This window comes from Centroberyx gerrardi, chromosome 3 (genome assembly GCF_048128805.1).
Source record: "Centroberyx gerrardi isolate f3 chromosome 3, fCenGer3.hap1.cur.20231027, whole genome shotgun sequence".
NCBI lineage: Eukaryota > Metazoa > Chordata > Actinopteri > Beryciformes > Berycidae > Centroberyx > Centroberyx gerrardi.
In genome coordinates, this window is record NC_135999.1 from 7,525,172 (window position 1) to 7,552,671 (window position 27,500).

At 45.0% G+C, this 27,500-nt stretch overlaps 1 protein-coding gene across 1 annotated transcript in view; it reads left to right on the forward strand.

Annotated features, from left to right (window-relative positions):
• The window catches only part of grin2bb (glutamate receptor, ionotropic, N-methyl D-aspartate 2B, genome duplicate b), a 54,993-nt gene extending 31,838 nt beyond the window's left edge, over positions 1-23,155 (forward strand). Inside the window, exons 5-14 of the mRNA XM_071901818.2 lie at positions 5,827-5,941; positions 6,165-6,373; positions 7,520-7,691; positions 9,615-9,768; positions 10,952-11,077; positions 12,548-12,777; positions 13,281-13,441; positions 14,270-14,457; positions 17,942-18,180; positions 20,762-23,155. Coding sequence (XP_071757919.1) covers positions 5,827-5,941; positions 6,165-6,373; positions 7,520-7,691; positions 9,615-9,768; positions 10,952-11,077; positions 12,548-12,777; positions 13,281-13,441; positions 14,270-14,457; positions 17,942-18,180; positions 20,762-23,155 — 3,988 coding nt within the window. The remainder of the gene's footprint in view (positions 1-5,826; positions 5,942-6,164; positions 6,374-7,519; positions 7,692-9,614; positions 9,769-10,951; positions 11,078-12,547; positions 12,778-13,280; positions 13,442-14,269; positions 14,458-17,941; positions 18,181-20,761) is intronic.
• Positions 23,156-27,500: the final 4,345 nt, after the last annotated feature.

Sequence of the window (27,500 nt, forward strand, 5' to 3'; positions counted from 1 at the left end):
TTTGGGCATCTTGAGCCCAAATGGCCGTCTCTTTTCATAGACCCTTCCTTGCGTGGAAGTGGGTCAGAGTATCTATTTCCACTGCTCTGTCTTTTTTTTTTCTCCTTTTCTTTCTTTTGTTAACCTCTATCAGTTTCACCCGGGTATCTGTCTGAACTGTATGGATACCTCACCCTTTGTCTCCGTCCTTCTATATTATTCTCTTTTTTTTTGTGTCGTCTCTATTCTTTTGTTTCTGAATATTTCTCTCCCTCCTGCTCCTTTTTTCTTCTCGCTCTTTCTTTTCCTCTCTCATTATTGCCGTGGCTCTGTGATGCTCTCACAGCAGTCCATTCTCACTAAAAAGCTCTTTCAATTAGCTGAAGTTGAGTCGGAAAGCAGTGATGTTTCTTTCACTTGCTCTCTCTCTCTCTCTCTCTCTCTCTCTCTCTCTCTCATCCGTCTACCTAACTATCTCTCTCCCTCTCGCCATCTCTGCCTCTCTCATAAGAAAGGATTAGTCTGTGTTTATGGACGTGACTTATTATTTATATTGAGCATGAATTCATTTTAGAGTCTCATTTAACTCTGTCAAGTCTGTCCCTTCCTTATTTATGACTAATTCATGTGAGGGACATTAAAATGCCATTGAAATAACCGATCAATATTTCATATGGCCTTTTACGTGAATGTTCACTCTATTGGATCAATGAACACTAATACACATATGTTGTATGTGCTGCTCACCGTATGTTCAGTGCATCATGTGTGAGTTAATACATTTTTCACCATGATATTGACGTTTTTGTTATCGCGATGTTTTGTGGGTAATATGAATTTAGTTTTTGATGATAACCTCAGTTTTGATTTCACTGTTATCGACTGGAAAATGATAGAGGCTTGATTTAAGGGTTTCTGAGTGAGTTTCTCCACTGGAACCTTTTTTCTGAATTCAAGCCAGAGAAAAACTCCACAGAAACCACATGAATTACTGTGATAGATTCCTTGATGGTCAGGAGGTTTATGTTGTTCTGTAACTCTAACAAAAGCTACCAAATGGTACAAAACCTTGTCACTGGGGCAGTGCTTTGCAAAGGTGCGTCCATTTTACCCATATCGTACATAAATCCATATTGTTTCCTCTAAAAAAGTCCATAAATCATTTGCGACTTTAGCGACCATTAAAGGAAAATTCCACCCTGAGATGCTCTTACCCCGTTATATATCATCAATCTGTGATGTTCAATATGTTCCAGCAGTTATTCTGTGATGAAGTGTTGTAATTTACTTTTTTTGGTGTACCCACTTTCCCCTCAACCTGCCTCATCTACTTCTACTTCAGTTATCGATTTCCTCCATGTCCCAGAATGCCTTTTGACAACCCTGAACTTGTTCCGTACAGCTGTGGGTTATATTTGTAGGTGGAGAGAGCGATCGTGATAGAGATAGCGCAGTAAGAGCAAGAGAAGGAGTTTTTGGAGAAATTGGTTTCTCTGCCTCTTCTTCTCTCCCTGAATGATTGTTGACCGTCGGTGCAAAATGGTGATTCTAGAAAGAAGCCCTTGGTCTTTGATTCTGAGGGACTGGCATCAAAACCTGATGTTTACCGTTGATGTTTTAGATAGCTGAAAAATCTTCTGCTATTAAACTCCAAAGTAGCTGCGCTGGAAATATCTCAAAGTGACCTCACATCGTCTCAAGTTATCAACAGGAATAAGAAAAACACACCACCAAACAACAAAATGGGCCCAGAAATGCAAGGTACATCGCCAATAGCTATTTTTAATAATGTTAAAGTGTTTTCAGGTGGATTTTGTCCTGTAATGTACCTTAGAGCAGTGAGTGAGCTCAGGTGTGCCTAGAAATTTTGTTCAAATGTTAGCTCAAACAAAACCAATGCATTAACTTAATATTTAATCAATTTAATCATCTTAGAGTCAATATTGTCTCCAAGTTAATCCAATTCAGGTCCATATCACATTTGCTGGTTCTTATGTAGTAACACGAGGCTCTAAGTGAAATATTTTTAATAATAATCAATAAATTCTTTGTCTTGTAATTTTCTGCATGGAAGCATACGACAGTACTAATAAGTTTAGAGCAGAAAAGTACATGACATTTGTGCCTGGTAGAAAACAAATGGAGCCCTCTTTGACTCGAAAGCTTTTCTTTTCCTCCATGTGCCTAATGTGCATCACCTTTTCCCCATAAATACACATATTAGAAAGGACTGTTCATGTTACATTAGCATGACTTATAAAACAAACATCTAATCTTGTTTTTGATATTATAGATGGCTACTGCAAAATTACAAAAACAGACCTGTTTGTATGCAATGTTTTTAGAGGGTCTGTAGACTGTAGAAGGTCACTGTCCTTGCCTGTTAAGCCCTGCTCACATTCTGAATGAGAGAGGACTCTGTCTGATATAGTGCTCCCTCTCTCCAGACTCCACAGGTAGCTGTCTGATGTCCCTTCTCAACAGGGGTCCTCATGGGCCCAGATCACATGGAGCTCCTGTGGACTCACTTATTAAAGGCTGCAGCTCAAAGAGACTCCAAGCCTTACATCTTTCATCTTAGAGTATGTGTAGTCCACATTACTTTAAACTTTCAGTAATCAGTAACTGATTCCTTTCCATAGACAGGTAAACCGTGGACTCGGTTATTGAAGCCTGTAGTTCTAAGAGGATCTGAGACTGACATTTTGCATCTGCCGTGTGTGTTAGACATTACTTTCAAGTTTCAGCAATGAAAAATCGCTGAATTTTGAGCAGTTTATTCGAAGATTGCTTTTCATATCGCACAGTCAATCTCCTCACACAGTTCCTGCATATATCTTACAGGACTTCAGTGTATGTGTAGCACACATTTCATCAGTGAATGATTACTCCTCAGAGGCAGGTCTTCTGCAATCATCCCAGATTATATTTTCTGAGTAATCACCCAAACCTGACGCGTACACGTGTGTGAATGTGCACAGTAGATTTCTTTTCACACACAGAGCAGTGATATACAGTATATCTCTGTATCCCGGAAATGCAGTGACGAGAATTTGTGGTCCCGTTCGGCTCCACTTGGAGATGAAAGGAATAATTCAAGACAAGTAAGTCATATCATATGGCTCTGAAATACGTTTGAAGAGATTTGAGAAAAAGAGAAAAAAAAAAGTGAGGGATCGTATCCATGGCATTGATGATTCAGTGTCTCAGTAACTCATACATTCCCTTCACAGCCAGTGATTAGTTGGGAACAGTTGGCGAGCGAGGCACGCGCTAGCGGCTGCATATGGCTGTGATGGAGCCGCATGAGGTTCTGTTAGTGGCTCATCCCAGTTGTTGTTTTTTTTTTTTTTTTTTTTTCTTCATCCAGTGGAGTCAGGGGGGAATTCTGACATGGGAAGGGATCAAACAGCACATAAAAGCTACATCAATACTGCACGGCTACAAAATGATAAACGGAGCAGCCTCTCCTGCTGCAAATTCTCAGCATGCATCAATCTATCTACCTGCGCAGGTTAATGTATGGGTAGATGGATCCCATTGATGTATGCTTCGATACGCTTAAGTGCAGCTCCTCAGGGGCGAGCGGGAGAGATTGATCGGAAAGTGAGAGACAGAATGAGGCGAGTGGGTAAACAGTCGGGCTTAGACAGAAAGATACCCCAATCTTTCTATCTCTCTCTCTCTCCCTCTTCTCCCTCTCTCCATTTCTCCCCTTTTCTTCCATCTCTCTCTCTCAACCAACCTCTCTCGGGTGAGATTACTGTTCCCATGGCAACGCAGCAGATTGCATGAAAATTGCTGTGGTTGTGGGTGCCATGGCAACACGTTACATTACGTTATATTGGTGTTAAGCGCCCCCCCCCCCACCCCCTTCCCCTCTGTTGGGGTTTTGTTTATACTTACACATGTCAACCGATCATGACACATGGACACATGCGGGGTCGTACATCTGACCTCATCCCGGGGGTCGTACTGGCGCGGGGCCGCAACAGGTTGGTACACGCAGACCCCCATCACACACACACACGCACACACACACACACACACACACCACCCCCCCCGGATCATTTTGGTTCCCTATTCAAACTGAGATTATGCTCTAGGGGGCTAATCCCATGTTACATGCGCATTACAGCACTTTAATGTGCTAGCCAGCTAGAATGCGGCAATAGGCATTTCAGCAAGGCTTGAGTCATTTTATTGACTTGCTCAAAGCATGTAGCCTACTTAGGTCTGTGTGTGAGGTGGGTTTAAAAATACAGTCGAGGGCATTTGAGATGGAGGTACCGGAGTGTTGTAGTAGGAGGTTCTTGTGATAAAATCTTGGGCGAGTTTCAGATCCACTGCTCATCTGTTGTCTGTGTTTTCTTTATTCACTTGTGAATAGGTTTATTGTCTTGTTTCACACCGTTGACTTGGTTGGAGATGGTGGCGGTTAAATGTACACGACACCTCCTTTAAACAGTCTGCACACCACACACTCACACACACAGCCCCTCACTCCTTGCATTTAGACCAGTTATTTATTTCTCCGGTGGATTGTTTCAGAGGCAGAGCGTCTCCATGGTGATGGCAGCCTACAGAATGGGAGAGGAACAGTGAGGGAAGGAGGCGGTAGAGAAAGAGAGAGAGAGAGAGAGAGATGATTCCAGCTTATCTGCCTGCGCCGTGCACTTGTTGACACATATATGCTGATATGTATTCACACAGGCACTTAATACACTCTGCCTCTCTACCCCCTCCTCCTCCTCCTCTCTCTCTCTCTCTCTCTCTCTTAACTCCCTCCCTGCCTGTCTCTCTCTGCGTCTTGCCCTCTTCACCCTCCCTCATCCTCTCTATCACTCTCTCTCTTCCTCCCTTTTATTCCCTCTTTCTCTTTCTCAGTCTATGAGCTTGGCATATGTTTTACCAAGCCTCAAACTGGGTCATCTTTGCCGTGGTTCAGGCTAGCTAGGCAACCTGTACAGCATGAAGGCAATCAGGGCCGAGCAGGGTCTCCTCGGGTAGCAGCGTCCTCCCCGCTTTTACTTCATACGCCATGTGATCACGACTGCATGAGGTCACTCCTGTCTCTTTTCACTGTAATATTTGGGCGAAAACACTTTTGAAATATTTGATAAAAGTGGACACTTCTTTAACAAACAACAAAAAGGAGTCAGATATTCTGCCTGTTGGCCATAGCTGTCTCTCCAGGCATCATTTCCTAAACAAGATCCCAACAAATTTGAGAAAAGAACATTGTTGCACTGCCAAAATATTTCAACTGAAAATTAGACTGAGTCATTACAAACACTGGGCATGTATGCTTTATGATTCAAATGTTTTGGCCTAGTACTTCAATGTACCAGACATTTAGGAATATTTATAAATGAGGACCCTTGAGCTTTCTCCCACCACCCCTCCCACTACTGAAGCCTTGTCCCCTCTGTAGAGAAATGGCCTGGAACTTAAGACAAAATACACAATGACATCAGTGTTGCAGTGGGACTGCTGTATTGATTTATTAAGTATCATTGATTTCATTTATGTAGCTTTAGTGCTTTAGTCTCTAAAGAATAACGAATCTTAATATACCTTAAATCGACTTAGTCTGCACTCTGGTGTCACTGATTGAAAAACGTATCCATTTCACCACAGTCTTGTGTATTTCCTACGAGGTTGCTGCAGGGACTTTTGTTAAATTCATATTTATTCCACATTTTTAAGCTTGAATTGTGTATAAAAAGTCATATTGAAAGTCTAAATCCAGCGCATTTCCCTTTCAGACCAATAGATATGACATTGAATACTATGGGAAGTTAAAATATCTTATTTCTAACTCCGACTTGTATTTCTTATTCTCAGGTATCTGATGAATGTGACGTTTGAAGGCCGTAACCTGTCGTTTAGCGAAGACGGCTACCAGATGCACCCCAAACTGGTCATCATTCTACTGGACAAGGAGAGGCAATGGGACAGGGTGAATATCTTCTGTCCTGTCCTGTTTACTCTTCTCTTCTCTTCTCTTCTCTTCTCTTCTCCTCTAATCTCTCTTCTGTCTTTTCTCTTTCTCAGTCTTCCTTTCTACCCTCTGTGATGTGTCTGTCGCTGTCTTTTCTTTCTCCTGGAGCGTCCCCCTGCCTCTCTGTACCTGTTGCTCTAGCTTGTATGTCACACAGCCCTCCTCCCTCTCGCTCCTGCAGGTTGGCAAGTGGGAGCGAGGCTCTCTGACGATGAGGTACCACGTGTGGCCTCGCTTTGAGCTGTACTCGGGAGCGGAGGAGCGGGAGGACGACCACCTGTCCATCGTGACTCTGGAGGAGGCGCCATTTGTCATCGTGGAGGACGTGGACCCGCTCAGCGGAACCTGCATGAGGAACACCGTGCCGTGCCGCAAGCAGCTCAAGCTCATGTGAGAATTTACGGCTGGATTTGGACATAAAAAAAATATTTTCTTTTCGGCTTTTTTTCTTTTTGCTGAAGGCATCAATTCTGGGTCACATAGGAGTAAAAATCAGATTTGTTTTCACTATGTGAAGCAAGTGTGCTTAAAACAGACCATGTTTTCTTGTGAAGCTGAGTGTAAGATGTATTGATCCGCACTTCAATATAGCTGCAATTTCTTGAATTATTTAAAACTTTTCTGGTGTAGCGTGTAACCTTCAGCATCTTTCCAAAGTCATTTGTCACACATAACAAATCACCAGTACTCTACTCCCATAAACCACCAGTTGCTACAGCCATAGTTTTGCAGAATACATCATGCAATCAAATTGTAAATGCTAAAAAAGCAATTATAGAAATGAATCAATGCAATAATGACATTTGCATATGTGAATAGAGGACTGTTGAAGTATTGTTGACTTGAATTATTTTGAACTTGTCTTTACCTCCTGCTTCTTTTGCTTCTTCATCCACTTTTTCCATGACGATTCTGTGATGTTCCTCCTCCTCTTCTCTAATGGGATTTGGGAATTTCATCAATCTATTTCATCACCTCACAATCTCTTTGTCCTCTGATTACCTCTACCCTCTTCCCCTCTGCTAACTGATTCTCTTGGTCTCTGTCTCCATTCTCCTCCCTCTCCTCCCTCTGCACCCTGACCCTCCTGCTATCCACTTCTCCTCGGTCTGTGATAATGAATTTTCTTCATTGGCCTCCTTTTCTGTCACTGGCCTACCTGGAATCTCCCGAGGGCGTCAGTCCTTCTTTTATTGACTGGTCTTTCATCCTGTTCTTTCTCCCATTCTCCCTCTGTCTGTCTGTCTGTCTGTTTCTCACTCTATCTGTCTCTGTCACACACACACATACACACACACGCACACACACACACACACCTCACTGTTGACTTGTCGTCTTTCTCCTCCATTCTGATTTTTTCAATACTCTATTTTCTAGTTTGATTTCATTTCATCCCTGTTTCGGTCCTCTCTCTCTTGGACCACTTGTTTTACGTCTTCAAACCCCAATAAACATTGACCTTGGTTTGCTGAAAATTGTTCTCCTGTTTCCCTATCTTTACCCCCCCCCCCCCCCCTCCCCTACTTCTCCCCTCAGCAATCAGACAGGCGACTCGGGGATTTACATCAAGCGCTGCTGCAAGGGTTTCTGTATTGACATCCTGAAGAAGATTGCCAAGTCGGTCAAGTTCACCTACGACCTCTACCTGGTCACCAATGGCAAACACGGAAAGAAGATTAACGGGACTTGGAATGGCATGGTCGGAGAGGTGAAGAGTTTTGTCTTTCTATTACACACACACACACACACACACACAACACTCTGAATACTCTACTCAATACATAAAAAGTACAGGCTCTCTGCTATTTGCTGGCAGGGTCACAAATCTGCTGAGAACAGACACAAGCACATCTTGTGACTTTCTGTTGGGTCACATATAACATGGTAGAGAAGAAGCAGTGCTGGATGTTGTTCAGAGAGAAAGAGGTAGCAGCTTGGCCTTGTCAGTAAATAAAAACACCCTCCAGGACAGCGTGGTCAATTTCATTCCGATCTGCTGGCACATCGACTGATCATGGATTTCACAGCTGGCAGAACGATGCAGCAGCAAACTGGAGCCTCAGTTTAGAAACCAGGCCGCCTCACAACACAGTGGCCCCACTGTCATATAGCTAACTGTGTGCTTTATGTTATTAAAATTATGTCATTGTACTTTATTCTTCATTCCATTGCTTTAATCTTTAGTTTTACTGCTCTAATTTTTCACTAGTTTTTACTGTTCTTTTGTCTTCTTGTTGCAGTAAAGCACTTTGTAATCCACTCTGTAATTCTGATTTGAATAGCACTTCAAAAAATAACAAAACAAGCAAGTAAGTGAGTAAGTAAATACACAATACTAATACGAATACTAATAATACCAATCAAAAGTTACTTAGTGGCCATGGGAAATGTCATTGATCATGAGTTCAGCTTTTGGAGGGCTGATTATACTGTCTGAACAAGATCCAATAAAACTCTCTCTTTCTCTCTATCTCTCTCTGTCTCTCTCTTTCTTTCTTTCTCCCTCCCCCTCTCTCTCTCTCTCTCTCTCCCCCTCTCTCCCTCTCTCTCCCTCTCTCTCCCTCTCTCTCTCTCTCTCTCTCCCTCTCTGTCACACCAGCCAGCACTTGTTCCCCACATCCTGGCCTGAGGGGGAGCTGTGATCAGCTCCTCAAAACCTGAGGAGGAGGACAATGAGGAGGCTCTTAATCAGACGAGAGGAGAGAAAGAGAGAGGGAGAGAGAGAGAGAGTAAGGGAGTAAGAAAGAGAGAGGGAGAGAGGGATAAAGCAGCCTCGGGGAAAGACCCACTTCTCTCCTGCACACATATTACACATTAGACATACAGCACAGTGCATCCGTTACAAATCGATGTGATGTCCAACTTAATTGATTATGGCACAGAGCAAGTGACTTTATTATTATCTTACGAACATAGTCGGTTAAGATGTGCAATGCAATAGGAAATGATCTTAACTTAGAAGTCCACCTACATTGTATTGTAAAATTCCTGAAATATACATCAGCATAAAGGCAAACCTACGCGAACACACAGCGCACACATGCATGGCTGCACACGTACATGTCCTTATATATGCCTAAGCATGCAGCTAATGATTTAATTTAAATAGGAGAAACAGAACAGCAGATATAGGAAGACGGAATGAGAGGGGGATTATGAAAGAGAGGAGGAGAAGGAGAGACAATATGAAGAAATGGCAGAAAGAGAGAGAAATAACAGTGCGTAGGATTCCTGCTCACTCTGGCGTACACATCCCTTATTAGCAGAGTCTTTTGTGCTCCACTTTTACACATGGCCCAAGGCCTCAGGAACTTAGGGCTAAATATACCTGTGCAGACTCAGAGGGAGGCGGGGCGGAGGAGGGGCGGAGCAGGCAGTCAACATATTGTACACTGGAGCTAGTGTAGTGACCCAGTGTCGTAATGATGCCAGTTTCATTCTTCCAAAACAGTCTTCTTAATGCCTGGCAGAGATGGTGGCATGTGGATGAACTGAAGCGCTTTGACCTGAATTACTCTGTTTTTCACTGTAGTCTTTGGAATAGGCAATGTTTCCCTCCCATTGACCCTGTATTTCCCTCCCTCTCTCTCCCTCTCTCTCTCTCTCTCTCTCTCTCTCTCTCGCCCCCCAGGTGGTTCTGAAGAATGCCCACATGGCAGTGGGTTCACTCACCATCAATGAGGAGAGGTCGGAGGTCATCGACTTCTCTGTGCCGTTCATTGAAACGGGGATCAGTGTCATGGTCTCCCGTAGCAACGGAACCGTCTCCCCCTCTGCCTTTCTTGGTGAGGAGAAACGCACCTGGTGCTTTTGGCAGATGTACAAGACACAGTCATGAGCACTCACACACACACACACACACACACACACACACATACGTATATCACACCATAAATGCACATACACACTCAGATGGAGACATTAGTAGGATTTCAAAAAAAAAGCAAGTATGTCTTAATAATGGATGGAAATGAATTTTAAAAAGAACATATCCTGCAACCTGCACACTAATTGGAAGACAAGGCTGCACTTATACCTCATTTATAAAATTATTTCAGCATTTTTGCTTTATTGAACAGTATTCAGAAAGTTTTTTTTTCCCCCTTTAGTTAACCAGGTTAGTCACATTGAAATGGCAACTCTTTTTCAAGTGAGCCCTTGCGAAGAAGGCAGCATACAAAACGTTTCGCATAAAAACCTGATGTAACATTAAAATAAAATATTCATAAAAAAGAAAAAAGCGATACAACGAATGCATACGAGAACTGAAAAGAGAAGCATAAGCCCTTCGAAGCATTAATTAAATGTGTGCACTCCAGCAGCTCTCCAATTAATTCTTTAAAATATTCAGTACTGATGAGATTGGAGGTAGAGAGGGGATGATATGTAACATAGGATGTGAATCAATATCAGCCCAAACAAAGTAGAGTTTGTTTCCAAGCATAAGTGGGGAATTTATTGGGGCAAATTCTGAAAAACATAACAACAACCCACGATCCATATTAACATAAAGTATTCAGCAAGATATTCCATTGCGTACAGAAGCTAAATTGCATTGTATGATTCAAAATAAGCAATGCCTTGTATGTCAAAGTTGTGTCTTCACACTCTGTTGCCAAGCAGAGCAGAGTGCAGGCGGGCTGAGTGGAAAATCTGCACATTTGAATGAGCACATCTGTCCATTTATGCCTACCTTCCTCTTAATTCTCTTTTGAACAAATACTTGTTAGTGTTCATACATACTCAAATAAGGCTCACTCATAAATGCGCCGGCACACACACTCATACACACACATACACAGTATAAATAACTTCCGAGTACAAATAATCATGTTCTTACCAGGGGGTGATTTTACAATTTTGATTAATTTGGTTTCATAAACTTCCTTTCTCTCTCTCCCTCAACCCTCCCTCCCCTTCCTCTTCCTCTTTCTCCCCACCCTCCTCTCCCCTCTCTCCGTCTCTTAGAGCCCTTCAGTGCGGATGTCTGGGTGATGATGTTTGTGATGTTGCTGATCGTGTCGGCTGTGGCTGTGTTTGTATTTGAGTACTTCAGCCCAGTGGGCTACAATCGCTGTCTGGCAGATGGGCGAGGTGAGAGGAGCAAACACACGCACGCACGCACACACACACACACACACACACACACGCACATCATACAGACACTGGCCCAGACCCAGTAAAGTCATGCTGCAAAACGTGACAATGAGGCACGTCTTCAGGCATTCCTACTTGCTAAAATGAGGATAGCTTGGCACGTCCAGTTTTGTTACCTTGAATACACCGCAGCTGTCTTAAAAAGGAGCTCTTCAAATACTATAATGGCTTTGACAATACCTTCTGAATGAGTGCTACTGAAGTGCTGGGACTTTCGTCTCAACGTGCTGGAGCACTTATCCACAGCTACAATCACTTAGGCTCTTTTGCTAATGAATAGGATCAGTCACAAGGACCAAATGGTGCTTCATGGGTGATCTTAAGCATTCTGTGAATCACTGTGTGAACACAGGCTCTACTGTACATGGGAATGTATTGGAACAGCTTTGTACGGTGAAGCTTTCAAATATCGCACCGGTGATTTGCCACCGTAACCACGGTTGTAAAACTGATGACTACACTTTAGCAGATCTATTACCATACACTGAAAATGTGTGTCAGGTTTAACCGTGTCTGACAGTATGGAGCGACACTATCCTCCCTCAATCAAATATGGTTCCAGCAGCCCATTCAAATCCATTTGCCCATCAAAATCAATGGCTCAGATTCAATGACAATCTATTTTTTGCCATGTTTTATACACCCAGCTCTGCTCGACTCTTGGGAATGCATTAGCCTGCCACTGCTGCAGCCACTCAAGATAAAATCAGAGGAGTGTTACATTGCTGCTCACAGCCTTATTATCGAGGTCCAGAGGGGATAAGAGTGAAGTAATGGTGGTTGGTTAGGAGTAATGGTGGGTTATGTCTCCTACAGTAATGTTTTCTGTATAATGTCTCATAAGTCACAGCAACAGTGGCAAAAAAGTGTCACATTCTGTGTGTATGGTGTGTGTCTGTGTGTGTGTGTGTGTGTGTGCGTGTGATTTAATGACTTGCCAGGTTATGTAAGCCTGTTGCCTTATGCTGTTGCTCCAGCTGTAGCATAATTGTAGCCTGCTGTGTGCCCATCCACCCCCTCCCTCCTCTCTCTGTCCCTGTGTCTGATGCCGCGGAGCTACAGTAGGTAGTGTTTCCATCCTGCCACCTTGTCATACTGCCATAGGAGAAGGTGGAGCGGAGCTTGTCTTTAACAGTGGGTTGTCACAGCAGTGGCTGAGTGAGCGGCTGCGGACCATGCAGTACATCCCGCGATCACTGACAAACTAAAGGATGGGAATAGATCTGCTCTTTGTCGCTGTCATCCATCAAGCGCTTCCCACAGCGGCGGTCATGAGCAAACGCGAATAAAGTGAGACGGTACCTGCGACCGGGGGAACTGATCTGTTTTTCTGCATCCTTCCCTTCTGCCATCTTTCTTTGTACCTCCTCCCCCATTTCCCTCACTCTCTCTCTCTCTCTATCCCAGAGCCGGGCGGTCCCTCGTTCACCATCGGCAAGGCCGTCTGGCTGCTGTGGGGTCTGGTGTTCAACAACTCTGTGCCGGTGCAGAACCCCAAAGGGACCACCAGTAAGATCATGGTGTCGGTGTGGGCCTTCTTCGCTGTCATCTTCCTGGCCTCCTACACTGCCAACCTGGCCGCCTTCATGATCCAGGAGGAGTACGTCGACCAGGTGTCGGGCCTGTCAGACAAAAAGGTGTGAATTCACGGCAAGGGGGGGGGGGGGGGGGGGGGGGGGGGGGGGGGGGGGGTGCGGGGTGGAGGAGCAGGTGTGGAAAAGTGAGCATTGTGGGCTGGCGTGCGACTGAGCGTGGACCACTTCTTTGTTTTTGCGAGTGTGTGCGTTTGGATATTTGGATCTGTGAGTGAGTGAGTGAGTGGGGGATATCGACTTGCATGGTTGATCTGTCTCTTTGTACATGATCTGGTTGACTGTGCATGTGTGTTTGAGTGTGTCCTTGAGATTCTGTGTCTCTTTTATGTCTTTTCCTGTCTGACTGCGCCCCCACATTATCATACGCCGGAGAACGGAACCCTGAGTAATTAGTCCATTTTGGGCTTCCAAAAGCACAGTTCTATGCTTCTGCTCAACAGTGCATTAAAGGCTATTTGATCCGGCCCAATGCCTTTTCCATGCTAACAAGCACTCCCCTGTCATTTTCTCTGTGTGGTTTCTTTTCCGGAAAACACCCACAACAGTTCCAGAAGCCTAACGACTTCTCGCCGCCATTCCGGTTCGGCACAGTGCCCAATGGGAGCACGGAGCGCAACATCCGCAACAACTACCGGGACATGCACAGCTACATGACCAGCTTCCACCAGAAGAACGTAGACGAGGCGCTGCACAGCCTGAAGTCCGGGTGAGGAGAGGGAGACAGATGGAGGGAGGGATGAGAGAGGGATGGAGGGAGGGGCCCAGAGAAGGAGATGGGAAGTAGATACGATGGGAGTGGAAAGAATGGAGTGCATGAAAGAAGAAAGGATGGAGGATGAAGGGATGTCAGCATGAAGAAAGGAGTGTGTTATGGAGCTCTGAGGTCCTGTACTGATGCAATACAGAGAAAAGATGGTGAGGGAGGCAGAGAGAGAGAGAGAGAGAGAAAGAGAGCATTCTGGGAGGGCAGGGCAATGTGGGTGGGCAGCCAGCGGAGCTGCTGTATCTGCCTGCCACTGGCGCCCAGAATAGCAGCACAGCCTGTGGTTGCTGTGAAAGCTAGCTAATATTCACTCTCTCTGGCTGTGAAAGCTAGCTAATATCTTTTCCCTCCTCTCTCTCTCTCTCTCTCTCTCTCCCTCCTAATTTTTTTCATCTTCCCTGTCTACCACTTCTGAAGAATTAGGAATGCAAAGCAGCGGCTTAGCTGTGGGGTTTGAGTTGGGAGCTGAATGACCACACAGACCCGTGTGGCCGCGGGGCGCCGCTTGACGGCAGTTTGTCACCAAGCTGGGGACTGTCATGTCGATTTATCTATCAGCTGAGGGATAACAACGTATCAGAATGGAATAGAATAGAATAGAATAGAATAGAACATATCAGAATAGAATAAAATAGAATAGAAATCCATTGTCATTACAGGGTGGGGTACAGGAACATAACACAGCGCAGTACAAAAGCGACAACACTGTGAATCTGCACTTGTGCTCTTCTTCTAACAAGTTGTCCGTTTCCCCTGCGTTGCGCTCTGCAGCAAGCTGGACGCCTTCATCTATGACGCGGCGGTGCTGAACTACATGGCGGGCAGAGACGAGGGCTGCAAGCTGGTCACCATCGGCAGCGGCAAGGTGTTTGCCTCCACCGGCTACGGCATCGCCATCCAGAAGGACTCGGGCTGGAAACGAGCCGTGGATCTGGCCATCCTCATGCTGTTTGGAGACGGTAAACATTTAAACGGCCCTCTTTTTCTGCTGAACGTAGACGCCTCATGAATATATCAATATCTTAGAGAGCAACCTTTTTCAGTTAAGGTAATAATCTGTGACATTTTCATATAAATACATTTCCGTTTTGCTACTCTCTATTGCTGATTAATATAACACAATAGTGATTCAACCTATAAAGTTGAGGAAAGCTTTTGAATTTGCTGTTGTAAACACTTGGTAGTGTGTAGCTCTTTCCAGGGAAAAATCCTCTGAGCGCCACCTACAGAAACTCAAACTTCATCAATAATAAATCCAAGGAAGAAGACGTCACAGTGGTGGACACATTGTTTAGCAGCGCACCGTTTAGCACCAAAGAAAATAAAAAAACAGGAATGTTGCAGATTACCAGTTTAAATGTAGAAGTCTCACAGATAGGACCATATTCATACTCCTTGGAGGTGATAATGATTTAAATGCCATCCTGTTTCTGTTGGGTATAAAAGCCTCACAGTTACCGTCCCGAAGATAAGACCCGACCATCCTCATACCATCTGTAGAGGGAAGAGATGCGGTGACAGGAATACGAAAGGCTCACTAAATACATTCACTCTCCTTGCATACACTATCTGCAGTATAAATTGCCTTTTGTAGTCTTGAATTCATTCACACATTGTAGACTAAAATAAATTCCCCATCCTATAAATTGCTTGTCTGGATTGAGCGCTCTGAATCACTAGCTATGCATCACACTTCTTTCAAATTTCCAGAAACAAAGCACAATGCTAATTGAGGCTGAGATTCAGGCAAATAAGTGTCACATTATAAACACCTTATAAAAACAATCTGCCCTCTAGATTGTCTGGACTTAGAAATGCTGTCACTACTATAAAGATTGCACAGAGTTATTATAATACATTCATTGTCCTATAGCATAGATGTTGTTGTAAAATAACTAATAAGATCATTTCTACTCTTGCTGTCAGAAATGAAAAGATTGTCCCCACGCAATCACACATCACTCACCCACATTGTATTACATCCTACAGTTCTTACTGTTTGTGTTGAGAGGGAAAGTCTGCCTGCATACAGAAAGGGAATGGAGTAGTACGGGAAACAGGGTAATGGGATAAAAGAGTCAGACTCGCAGCAGAAAAAAGCATCACCACCCCTTGATGTTGTCAGCACTATTACATTTCGTATCTCGGGTCGGGCTATTTGTAAAAACACTGATTGGCCTTGACGTGAATCTTTGCCTTGGCAGAATACACCTAGCAGTCTGCCTCCAGAGGCAGGTATGTGCTACATCCTGCACCCCACATGCCAGATCACATACTGTACAGTACTGTGTACAGCACGTCCACACACACACACACACACACACAATGGCCCGCGGTGGCTTCCTCGCCTGCATGTGTTTGGCATGTGCTATCACTTTCCATCCCAGTTTCTGTGAAGGATGGAGGGGTCAGCGAGAGAGAACGCTCACCTGGGATCAGATCCATAGGAGACGGACCTGAACCAGATCCACTCAGACGGACGTACATTATCAGAAACCTCTTGAGTGATGTATAGTGTCAGTGTATGTGTGTGTACATGGGATGTGTGTATGTGAGTGTATGTTTCCCAAAGGTCAGACAGCATGACCCCCACAGACAGACATAATTCCTTTGACAGATGGGAATAAAGTTGTATTCCGTGTCTGCTGTCCTGCCAGCTTCACACACACACACACATACACACACACACACTCGTCGTTACGTCAGACATTACCTCTCATTACCACATATTACGGATTAGACTGTTTGGCTGTCAACACGCATATGTTCGCCCAGGTCGGTAGGTCAGGCTCATTGATGTTTGCTCATATGTGTCGCCTCCTGTTAGGATCCAGATGTCAACATGATGTAAGTCACTTGTACAGATGAGATAGAGGGGGGATAAAGGCAAAGAGCAGTCCTGGCCTAGTAACAGGAAAACCACTCACCAGTACATCTGGAGAGTTGGGAGATCAGTTAAAGGTGAGGATGAGGGGAGCAAGGGGAGAAGGGGGAAGAAGAAGAGGAGGAAGGAGGAGGAGAGGGATGGAAGGGAAGACGTAAAAGGGTGAAAGAGGAGAGAAGAGGGAGACGGGAGAGGAGGGGAGGAGGACGGGGGTGTGTGTTAGGGGTCAGCATTACTCACAGTCTGTCTAAGGCCCTCAGTGTCATCTGGACCAAAAAGTAGAGCCATCCAGGGCTTTGCTATTATGCGATTGCAAGTTTTTTTTTTTGTGTTTGTTTTTTAAGTCTACATTTTGTTCAAATATTTCTAGGACAGGCAAATTGAGCCGTCACTTCTATTGCATAAAACCCCTCATCCTTCAAAAAATCATCACAATTTTAACAAAATAAGTCTAACCAAAGCACTTGTGAGAAAAGACATTGCAGTTTTGTCCTTTGACTTGCAGCTTTCACCAATTCTTGCAGTTTACTTAATAAACAAAAGAGATTAAAACAAAATTGGCTTTTTCAAAAAACTAAAAAAAATCCCCAAATATCACTGCGAATTGTTTTTGATCAAAATAATCCAAGAAAAACTAAGAGAAATTCTGGAGGTCATGATTAATTTTTATTTTTATTGGCTGTTGGCACAATGAAATACTCTATTTTTCTATATTTGGAGGTCATCAGCATGACAACTCCTGACAAACCTTCATCATAAGACAAATACACTGCACTTCCTTCTCTCACTGGGGTTCATTATGTAAGCACTCCAAGTCTTAGCCAACACTAGTTAACAACTGTCCAAAATATACACACACACACTCATTTGCGCAAACACACATACACACAAACAGTGTTACACAAGCAGTGGGGATCCAGATCCCCCTTGGTCTCTCTCTCACACACACACACACACACACACACACACACACAGACAAACACCCACAAAAACAGACTGGTAGCTCAGATCAAACAAATCTCTCTGGACGTGTCCCCTCCCTTTAGCGGTCCCCCCGGGGATGTGGAACTGAGGGGGACACATTTTAGGGCGGAAACACTTGTCACATGACGATGCATACTTCCTCCCCGAGGACTGCCGAGTCCCAGCAGGCAGTTGTTTTTTCCCACCACAAGGAAGGCGGCGAGTGCCTTGCGTAAGCAATCATTAATGAGGATGATCCTCAGGGGGGCGTTCAGTCAAGATAATGCAACACGACGTTTGTTGCACGTACATGAGACCTGAGCTGTTTTTGTCGTGAACTCACCATCCAAAAAATGTGTCCCCTCTTTTTGCACTTACACTTACTCATCCAGACACCTACAGGCAAGCTCTCTCAGAGAGAGCGCAGACTCACACGCATACACACTCCCATGCTCACACGCACATGCACACATTTGTACACACACACACACATGCACTCAAACATTCAGACATATATGCCTACACACAAATTCAGACATGCAAACAACACCAACACATCAGTACCATAACCTCCACTCTGTCTCTCCTTCTTCCAGGTGAGATGGAGGAGCTGGAGGCCTTATGGCTGACTGGAATCTGCCACAACGAGAAGAACGAGGTGATGAGCAGCCAGCTGGACGTGGACAACATGGCGGGGGTCTTCTACATGCTGGGGGCCGCCATGGCCCTGTCGCTCATCACCTTCATCTGCGAACACTTGTTCTACTGGCAGCTGCGCTTCTGCTTCATGGGCGTGTGCTCCGGCAAGCCCGGGGTTACCTTCTCCATCAGCAGAGTGAGTTTACTCTTGTTTTATTTTAGGTTTGACCTTTATTCTGACAGAAATCACAGGTGTATTTGTTTTACAACTACCGGCTGCACTTGACGTGTATAGAGTCAGTTACTGGGATAGAATGACTCACGGGACTTACCTGTGGCTTTTGTAACCCAGGCAGTCATTAAACAAAGAACCCCAAGTCTGGACCAGACAAAAAGCCCTCCGCCCACCTCAATTCTACTATTCAACATTTACAACCTTGTTTTGCATACCCTGTCTTTCATGTGACCATGAAAAGAAATACAGTGGGAGCAGTTCTACTATGTGCGCCTTAGTCAGACGAGTGTAATTTTACAATAATATTTCATACAGCGCCAACTAAATGAATCCAGCAAAGCCCGTGGACCTTGAGAATGCCCACTGCGTGTGCGCTAATGCTTCTGCAATAAAAGCCACTTACTATGCTGCTCATTCTTGGCCAGTGACCTGAGGTGTGTTGGTGGATGGAAGAGCTCATCGCAGTGTAGTACTCTAGTCCTCTGCTGTCACTCATATGGGTCACTTAACAAGCTGTATCTGTGTTCAGGATGCAGGCTGTTCAGGTCCATACAAATAATCACTTGAGGAGTAATTTCATTTGCATAATGTTACCTTTTAAGAAAGAGGTGGGGGGGTGGGGGGTGTTGTTGCATGCAAATGAGCTCAATTATCATTTGCTCGAGAAAAGGACACCAAATGTTTTCCTGTTTGGAGTTAAGGCTGAAGGTTTTTCTAATTGTAGTGTCACTTGGTTTACACCTGCTCAGACTAACCTGAAAGAACCTGAAAGGAGGATCTGGCCTTGGGTGCTTCAGCGATGCGCTCTGCTTTTCGGTGAACTGACAGCAATCTCCCTCTGTCTTTGTAGCTTTTTTAGAAAGTCTCTGAAACAGACATATTTGTTATGCAAAGCATATACCGATTTTTACATGCTGGAGTAATCTCAATAGCATTCAGTTTCACTATTAGCGCATGAGGCTGATTTTATTTGTCAGTTGCATTACAACATCCATTTTAACTCCATACACTATTCAAGAGTAGCTCCTATTATTCAAGAGTGGTTCCACAGCCAGAGATCTGCAGTACCCTATTACACATTTCCATGCCTGGTTTAACACTCAAGTTGCAGTGGGAGAGAGAAAAAATGATTTGAGATAGTGCAGCACTCAAGAAAAACTGCACACACATGTGGAAAGTGTAGAAAAGGACAAGCGATGAGATGGCGAAGGACTAATAATATACAGAGAGAGAGAAAAAGAGATCAGTTAGAGAGGGGGGTGATAAAAAATAAAACGGGTAGCAGGAAAAATGGAGAGTAGAGAAGAATAGATGTGGTGGTGTGCCAGTAACCTCTGTTCTATTACCTTTCCCAGCAGCCGTAGTAGCGACAGATGTAGAGAGATAAAGACAGACAATCCCATTGGAGCGGCTGCCGCTCACCAGAGCGCCCAGCAACGGAGATAAAACAGGCACAAAGAGAGAATGGAGGCATAAAAGACGAGAGAGTTGACGATTCAGATTCATGAATGCAGCGGGGAAAGTGACTAAGAGACAGACAGAAACTGCTTTTGACAAGTTGGCGCCTTTGAGGAACGTTGACCCATGCACTGGCTGGCGGGTAGTGCGCCCTCGACCTTTCGAATTTGGCTGTCGCCTCAGCCACAGATTCCCTCAGCCCCCGTTTAAACACGCATGTTTGACTTCACTGGCAAGGCTTCACCTCTTGAAAATCCAGATTTTACCAACCAAAACGCACATACACATGCACACACATGGATAACGACTTTTTAAAAAAAGATGATTGTGACCGTTTTGGCTGTAATATCAAAGTCCAACAAACTTTTTACGATTCATTTCCGTGACAATGTTTCTTTATGAGACAAAAAAAGGAGAAGCCAAAAAAATGTGGTAGAAAGACATTGGTGCTTTCAGCTGAATGTAAATGACATTGATTGAAGCTATTGATTGGTGGTCAAAACCATGAGCTTACTGCACCCCTGTCATTATCCGTCCAGTCTTTGATCTGCCCCTCCTCTCCTCCCTCAGCTCTCTCTGTCTGAGGCAGAGTGCTGAGGAGAAGCTGTGGGGGTCCATGCTGATCCCCCGAGAAAAGTCATTTATGAACTCAACCCCTATTACTGTTTAATAGTGTGTAAACAAGAGGGTGGTCAGAGAGAACATGGCAATGCATTAACCTCTCTCTGCCTCTGTCTGTCTCTGTTTGCCTCTCTCTCTCTCTCTCTCTCTCTCTCTCTCTCTGTGTCTCTCTGTCTGTCTGTTGGTTCATCTGTCTGTTTATGTGTCTGGTCTCTCTCCCTCTCTTTCTTCCATTAAATCCCCTCTGGTTCCTGACTCTGTCCTGACCGTTCCCACCCTCTCCCCATCACATCTTACTTCTCTTTTTTACCGTTGGTTTCTTTCCTCACACCCTGTCCTCATCCACACCTCCCCTACTCTGCTTCTCTCTTCTTCCCACGGCCTGTCTCACACTCTCTCTCTCTCTCTCTCTCTCTCTCTCCCTCCCTCTCTCTCCACCTCTTCTCCAATTCCCTGCCTCCAGGGTATCTACAGCTGCATCCATGGGGTACAAATAGAGGAAAACAAGTCAACCATGGACTCACCGTCAGCCACCATGAACATGAACATGAACAACACCCACTCCAACATCCTTCGGTTGCTCCGCACCGCCAAGGACATGACCGCCGTCCCGGGCATTAACGGATCTCCGCACGCCGCCCTGGAATACAGCCACAGTGGTCGCGAGTCGGCCATCTATGACATCCAGGAGCACCGGCGCAGCCTGGCGGGCCATCCCGTTGACTGCAAGGCAGCGCCGCCCTACATGCCGGAGGACAACATGTTCAGTGACTACATCAGCGAGGTGGAGAGGACTTTTGGCAACTTGCCCCTGAAGGACAGCAACCTGTACCAGGACCATTACCTGCACCACCACCCGGCCTCGGCTCTGGGTATGTCCGGCCCCCCGCCTAACAGGCCGCGTAGCTTAGGCAGCGCTAGCTCGTTGGAGGGGGGCATGTTCGATTGCGACAGCTTAGGGGGAGGGGTAACGCCCATCTTCACCACCCAGCCCCGCGCCTCCATGACTCACAGGAACACCAATAAATTCGACCTGATCGCCGGCCACGCCCCCGCGGGCTCCGGCCAGGGGGGGTTCAAGGGAAGCAATGTATATGGGAGGTTTTCTTTCAAAGGAGGCGCATCCAGCACGGGGCTCATCGGGGGTCACGACAGGTACTGTGGCGGGGGCGGGGGAGGCTCGGGGGGCGACGACGGGAACATCCGCTCCGACGTGTCGGATATCTCCACGCACACCGTCACCTACGGCAACCTGGAGGGCAACGCCAAGCGACGTAAGCAGTACAGGGACAGCCTGAAAAAGAGGCCGGCCTCGGCCAAGTGCAGACGGGAGCAGGACGAGATAGAGCTGGCCGGCTTCAGGAGGAGACCCCACCACCACACCGTCCACCACCACTTCCCCCACGGGCCCCTGGCACATCGCTCGGCCTCACCGCCCCTGGAGCGGAAGAGAGGAGGAGGGGGTAATTCTTCACCTTACTTATTCCGCAAAGACAAAGAGAACCTGAGAGATTTCTATGCGGACCAGTTCCGCTCCAAGGAGGGCAAGGCCAAGTGGGAGCAAGAGGGTGGAAGTGGAGGAAGCGGTGTGGGCGGCGGTAGTGGTGGCGGTATCTGTAAGAGCTTAGTGCCCGTGGAAGACTTCCTGAAAGGTAAAGGCAAGAAGGCGGAGAGTAAAGGTGGGCTGGGCTCAGTGTCGGCAGGGCAGCAGGCTCACACCTGCTGGGAGAAGGGTGTTTCTGGGCTAGGAGGGGGAGGCATAGCGGGGGGCGACTGGGAGTGTCGTAACTGCCACAGTGTGTCTCACCATGGCGGAGGTGTAGGAGGAGGCCCGGCTAGCGGGGTAGGAGGGGGCAGCACCAGTCGCCCCAGCTCCGCTAGCTGCAAACGGTGCGACTCCTGTAAGATACAACCAAGCAACCTTTACAACATCAGCGAGGATAACATGGTGTTTAGCGGAGGGCAGAGTAGCGCAGGACCCGGCCAATCACAAACTCAGGCACAGCGCAGGAAGTTAGGGCCGGGCGGGAGGGTGTTACGGAGGCAACATTCCTACGACACGTTCGTGGACCTGCAGAGGGAGGGGGCCGGCCGCATGGGAGGGGCTGGTGGGGGAATGGGGGGGCAGCTTCCCCCGCCCCGGAGCGTGAGCTTGAAAGACAAAGACCGCTTCATGGATGGCACCAGCCCTTACGCTCACATGTTTGAGAGGTATGCAGGCGAAAGGGAGCCGTCCATGTTTGGTGGAGTTGGCGGGGATAGGGTGAAAGGTGGTTCCTCGTTCAGTTTGTTCCGTGGAGGCGAAGGTGGGTTGCACCGGCGGTCGGTGGGGGAGAGAGACCTGAGGGACAGAGATAGAGCTATGATGGGAGGTGGGGGCTGTGGTGGTGGTGGTGGCGGTGGTAGCAGAGGGGCCGGGACTTACTCCTTGTCTAAATCTCTCTACCCAGATAAGGTGAACCAGAACCCATTCATCCCAACCTTCGGCGACGACCAGTGTCTATTACACGGTGCCAAACCGTACTACATCAAAAAGCCACAGACGCAGCAACAGCAGCAGCAGCAGCAGCTACTCAACAACAGCCGAGGAGGAGGGGACTTCCGAGGCTCCATGGGAGCGACTTCCTATTTACCCGCGTCGGCCACCGCTGGGGTGATGTCCAATGTGGCCCCCAGGTTCCCCAAAGAGCTGTGTCTGGGTGGGGTGGGAGGGCCCATGGGGAACCACCACGGGGCCAGCAAGCTACTGCCAGGGGGCAGGGACGCGTTAGGTTTGGGGCAGGGACAGAGACCCTTCAACGGCGCCAGCAATGGACACGTTTATGAAAAGCTCTCCAGCATTGAGTCAGACGTGTAAGAGTCAAGAGAGAGAGAGAAAGAGAGAGAGAGAGAGATGCAGGGGGTGGAGAAAAGAGAGGAGTGGAGAGGAACAGAGAGATAAAAAAGAGAGAGGCAGCATAGGCTGATGACTTCTCTATGTGAAAAGAATGAGGAGACACTATACTGTGCGTGTTGTTCTCACACCACTAAATGGAAAGAATTTGGACAATGGAGCGAGGCCACTGCGGGCTAAGCTGCGGCGAAGTCCAGTGGGAGACAAGTTTTTAATGAGAGGAGAGGATTCTGGTGCTGCTCTCTGAGACTCAGAGAAAGATAGGAAGGGAGGGAGGGATGGAGGGGAAAAAAGTGAAATAAAATCTCCCATCTCTGCTCTCCTTCACATGCTCATTGTCTTTCCCTCCCTCCTGCAGTTCCTTACACCAAAACAAACGTTTTGCTTAGCAACGGAAATACAATCATGAATGAGAAATCAAACGCTTTTGTTGAAGTAACAGGGTAAACTAATAATAATTGTATTGATAATGTTAATAATATTATTGAATATGATTCCAATGTTTATGATGATCAGTTTGGGTTGTTTTTAAATTTTATTTATTTAAATAGTTCATGTTGTTATATATTTGTACCGATGTTAACTTTGCTAGCTTACCAATATTACAGGAGACTGGTGGACCAATCGTCAAGCCGAGATTAAATCCAGTACGGATCTTTTTGGGTTCCTGTAATTTGGACTCTCTTCTTTGTTGTTATTAATTCTTCCTCCATGTTTGAATTTTTTCTTTTCTTAATTTGGAGTGCTGTGAAGTGTATGTGAAAGGCATGACTTGCTGAGTACATTTTGTGTACTTATAATTGCGAAGAGGGTTTTTTTTATCACAGCTGCAGAAGCAGCATCATCATACTGATTTGCCGTTTTCCTCTCGTTTTCTGCTTGGCAGTATTGAGTGGGTCTCACATTTTGAGCTGGATGTGCCTTACAGGATTCGTAATGATTCTCTACACACAAGATCTCTTCTATTGGTAGACAGATCCATCTGCAAGCAATTTAGCCAATTATCCCACTAGTTCATTCATAAAGGAGTACCGTATATGAGTATCGGAGCACAAACACCCACCTGAAAAAGTCTTGATTTGAATAGTGAATATTGAGGGAGTTAGAATTTCATGAGCATAATAGACCTCAATAAACATTTTTACATCTACATTTCAGGCATTTAGCAGATGCTGTGATACAGAGCAACTGAACATAATTGCTACAGCAGAATAAGCTTAAATTCCTGGATCCCCAACATTACAATTAACCAATAGTAGGAGTACAAGGGTCAAAGCCACAGTGCCGTGACAAATAACAAATATTCCCGTTCCCTAGAATAGCCATGTATGATAGAGCATCGCTATCTAAAGACATAAGAGGCAGAAATAACAGGTATCTCATATAATTGCTTGTCAAATTATTTGAAATCATTTACTGTGAAGCTCTCTAAGCTTCATCACTCCTCACACCCTCAAACCTCCGCGATTTAAAAATGGCATTTTTTTTGCATCCCGGACGACCCAGGAACCAACAATGCACTAAATGTATGTAAATCACATTTACTGTCTGCTTGTTGCTCTCATTGCATTCCGTTGGGTTTGATTCAATTGGCCGTGACAGTTTTGCTGTTCGGGACACAGCCATAATGGACTCTTGGAGCGAGGCCTCTGTTGCCGGGATGAACAGCCTGGCGTGTTAATTATTTCATGATTACAGCTATAAGCCCTGCCTGCCATATTAGGAGGTCGCATTTGAGAAGCGGAGGGAGTGGAAGCGGACCGGGTGTTGAGCATTTTTTTACTCCGCTGGTGTAAAAAGGCCGGAGCGGGTTCATCATCTCACACGTTGACATATTCCCAACTAAATCACGTCAAGCACCTAGTCTCGCACCTAGTCCCATTCATACTGTATTGACTCACCTTTACAATGTGTCATATCCTTTCACAAATATGACTACTTTGGAAATGTTAGAGGATGGAGTAAATATTACAGGAGTAAGGGATTTGTACTCATAGGGCTATGGGACATTGTTCGTTCCCCCCCTGTGTTTTAATGACCAAATACTAGATTCCACTTCCAATCCATACAGACAGCCAGGATGTAACTCACTCTAGGTGCAAACAGTCATTTCTCCCACCATCAAACTGAAAATGTCCACAGAACACCTTGAACAACGTAAAAGAAAAAAGAAAATATTTGTACATAACCTTGATTCTCCCTTCACGGGACCAGAATTGGTTTCACATGCGGAGATTTTGATGAATGGAATAGTTTGCCTTCCTCTCAAGTCCAAGGTCCTGGGTGGATTGTGTGAAATGCAGATATTCTGAAGGAGAGAGGAGGCATGAAGAGGAAGGCAGGGGAGAAAATAAGCAGTGTACTAAAAGCAGGCGCTGGGTTTTGTAGAGCCTCGCCTTTGTAGAAGAAGGACCTTGAGTGAAATCATCAAACCAACCTCAACGCCACTAAAGATTACCGCTTACCCACAGGTCATCTCTGCTCTGTCAGAGGTAGAGATGGAACAAATAGAAATGAATCTATATAGTGTTTAATTTATGGCTCTAATCCTTTTCTACCATCAAAACACAAGTTATTATTCAGGACATCTATCCTCCATTTTCACGTAGTTCCTCTCACCTGACTTCAGTTGTCTCTGAACACATTCGGTTTCAAAGACTTTCGATCGTATTGCCGAACCAAATTTTAATATCTAAGCACAATCTGTCTTAATGGATCTACTATTTAATTACTTGTACATCCCAATCAAACCTTTTTGAAGATTTTCCTTCTCTTGGTTGACAAGTCAGTATGTATGATACTAGGAGTCTTTGTAAGGGTGTTTGTAAGGACTTGCATGTATACTCTGAGTTTTTTCTTTTTCCTGTTTTCAATCTTAACTTTTAGCCCAAAAATGGGTGTTTTTGAACGATATTTGGAATTTTATCAATTTCATTGATACTGATCCATGTAGTACTGTAGGTGTGTGTGTGCTTGTTCGTGCAAGAGAAGACACCAATTTATCACTCTAAATTTTGGTCATACTCAAATATGGCAAAATTGATGAAACAATTTTCACTAGGATAGACAACAATTTTATTGTCAATGTTATAAGAAGAACAATTTATAAGAAGAACAATTTTTCTTGATAGTTTGTGTAAATGCCTGTGAATGAGATTGAGGTCTTGGTTAATGCATTCTTTGTCATTAAAGAAGCAGCAACCTTTTTCATTTCAAATACTTTTCCTATTTTTTCCTTTGAATATCTGAGTATGTTTCATACTTTCTGTTGTTGTATGTGCCTGAATACATACGCTTGATTACCTCTGTGTGTACTCATATGGGAGAGAGACAGAGTGTGTGTGAGAGATAACTGTTTACTGTACATGTATTATAATGCTGTATGTAAATAATTTACCTCCCGCTCACAGACTTTTGATAAAAACTGTACAAAACGGCAGAGAATAGATCTATTTGGGATACATCTTTGATTTGGAGGTTCCCTTGCAAAATTGTTTTATAACGATTTAAGCCCAGGATATGTGCAATCAGTCGTTGTATTCACAAGGATAGTGTGCACATTTGAAGTAGCCAAGACGAAGTTTGTTGATGTGTTTTTATTTCCTTTTGATTTGGTCAAAGACCAGCTGAGGAAAACCTGTAAACCACCATCATTACCTGGTACACACAAAGCACAATAGATTATCTATTGCATTTTTACAAGGTATTCTTTTTCCTCTTAGGATAACCTATTTTATGTGTTTCCAGAGAAAATATAACAACTCCATCCCCGAGCTGTACAGATTGTGAAAATGTACATACGACAAAAATCTAGTTCACCCTCGCATTTTTGTATGGAGAGAAATTACATGTGTGAAGAGAGTAATTCGAATTTGATTGAATATTTAGTAATATTGAAAATGAGAATAATTAAACACAGTCAATGTGAAAATAAGTGCTGAGAAATATTATTCTTCTGTCTCTTTGTAATAAACAAAGTGTTGAGTATTAATAAAAAATGAGAAATCTCAAACTTGTTTGTCTTGTTCTTATTCTTTTTCTCATCAAATAATGATCTGACATTTATTTTGACATTTGTTCTGGTCAGGCGCTGGCAGCAGGCAGTGGGATTGTTTTTTTCTTGTATGTCCTATTTACATTTGACATTCAAACGCACTGGTATGTCTGTTGTTATAGGCCATAATATTATGCTCCATGTGTCATCAATGGTTGGGATCACTCATCTCACTCCGGCCGCTTTACCGCCAGACTCGCCGTGCGCAGCCGTCTGTCCGCCTCGCCTCTCTCCTTTCTCGCTCCTCTTTCATCG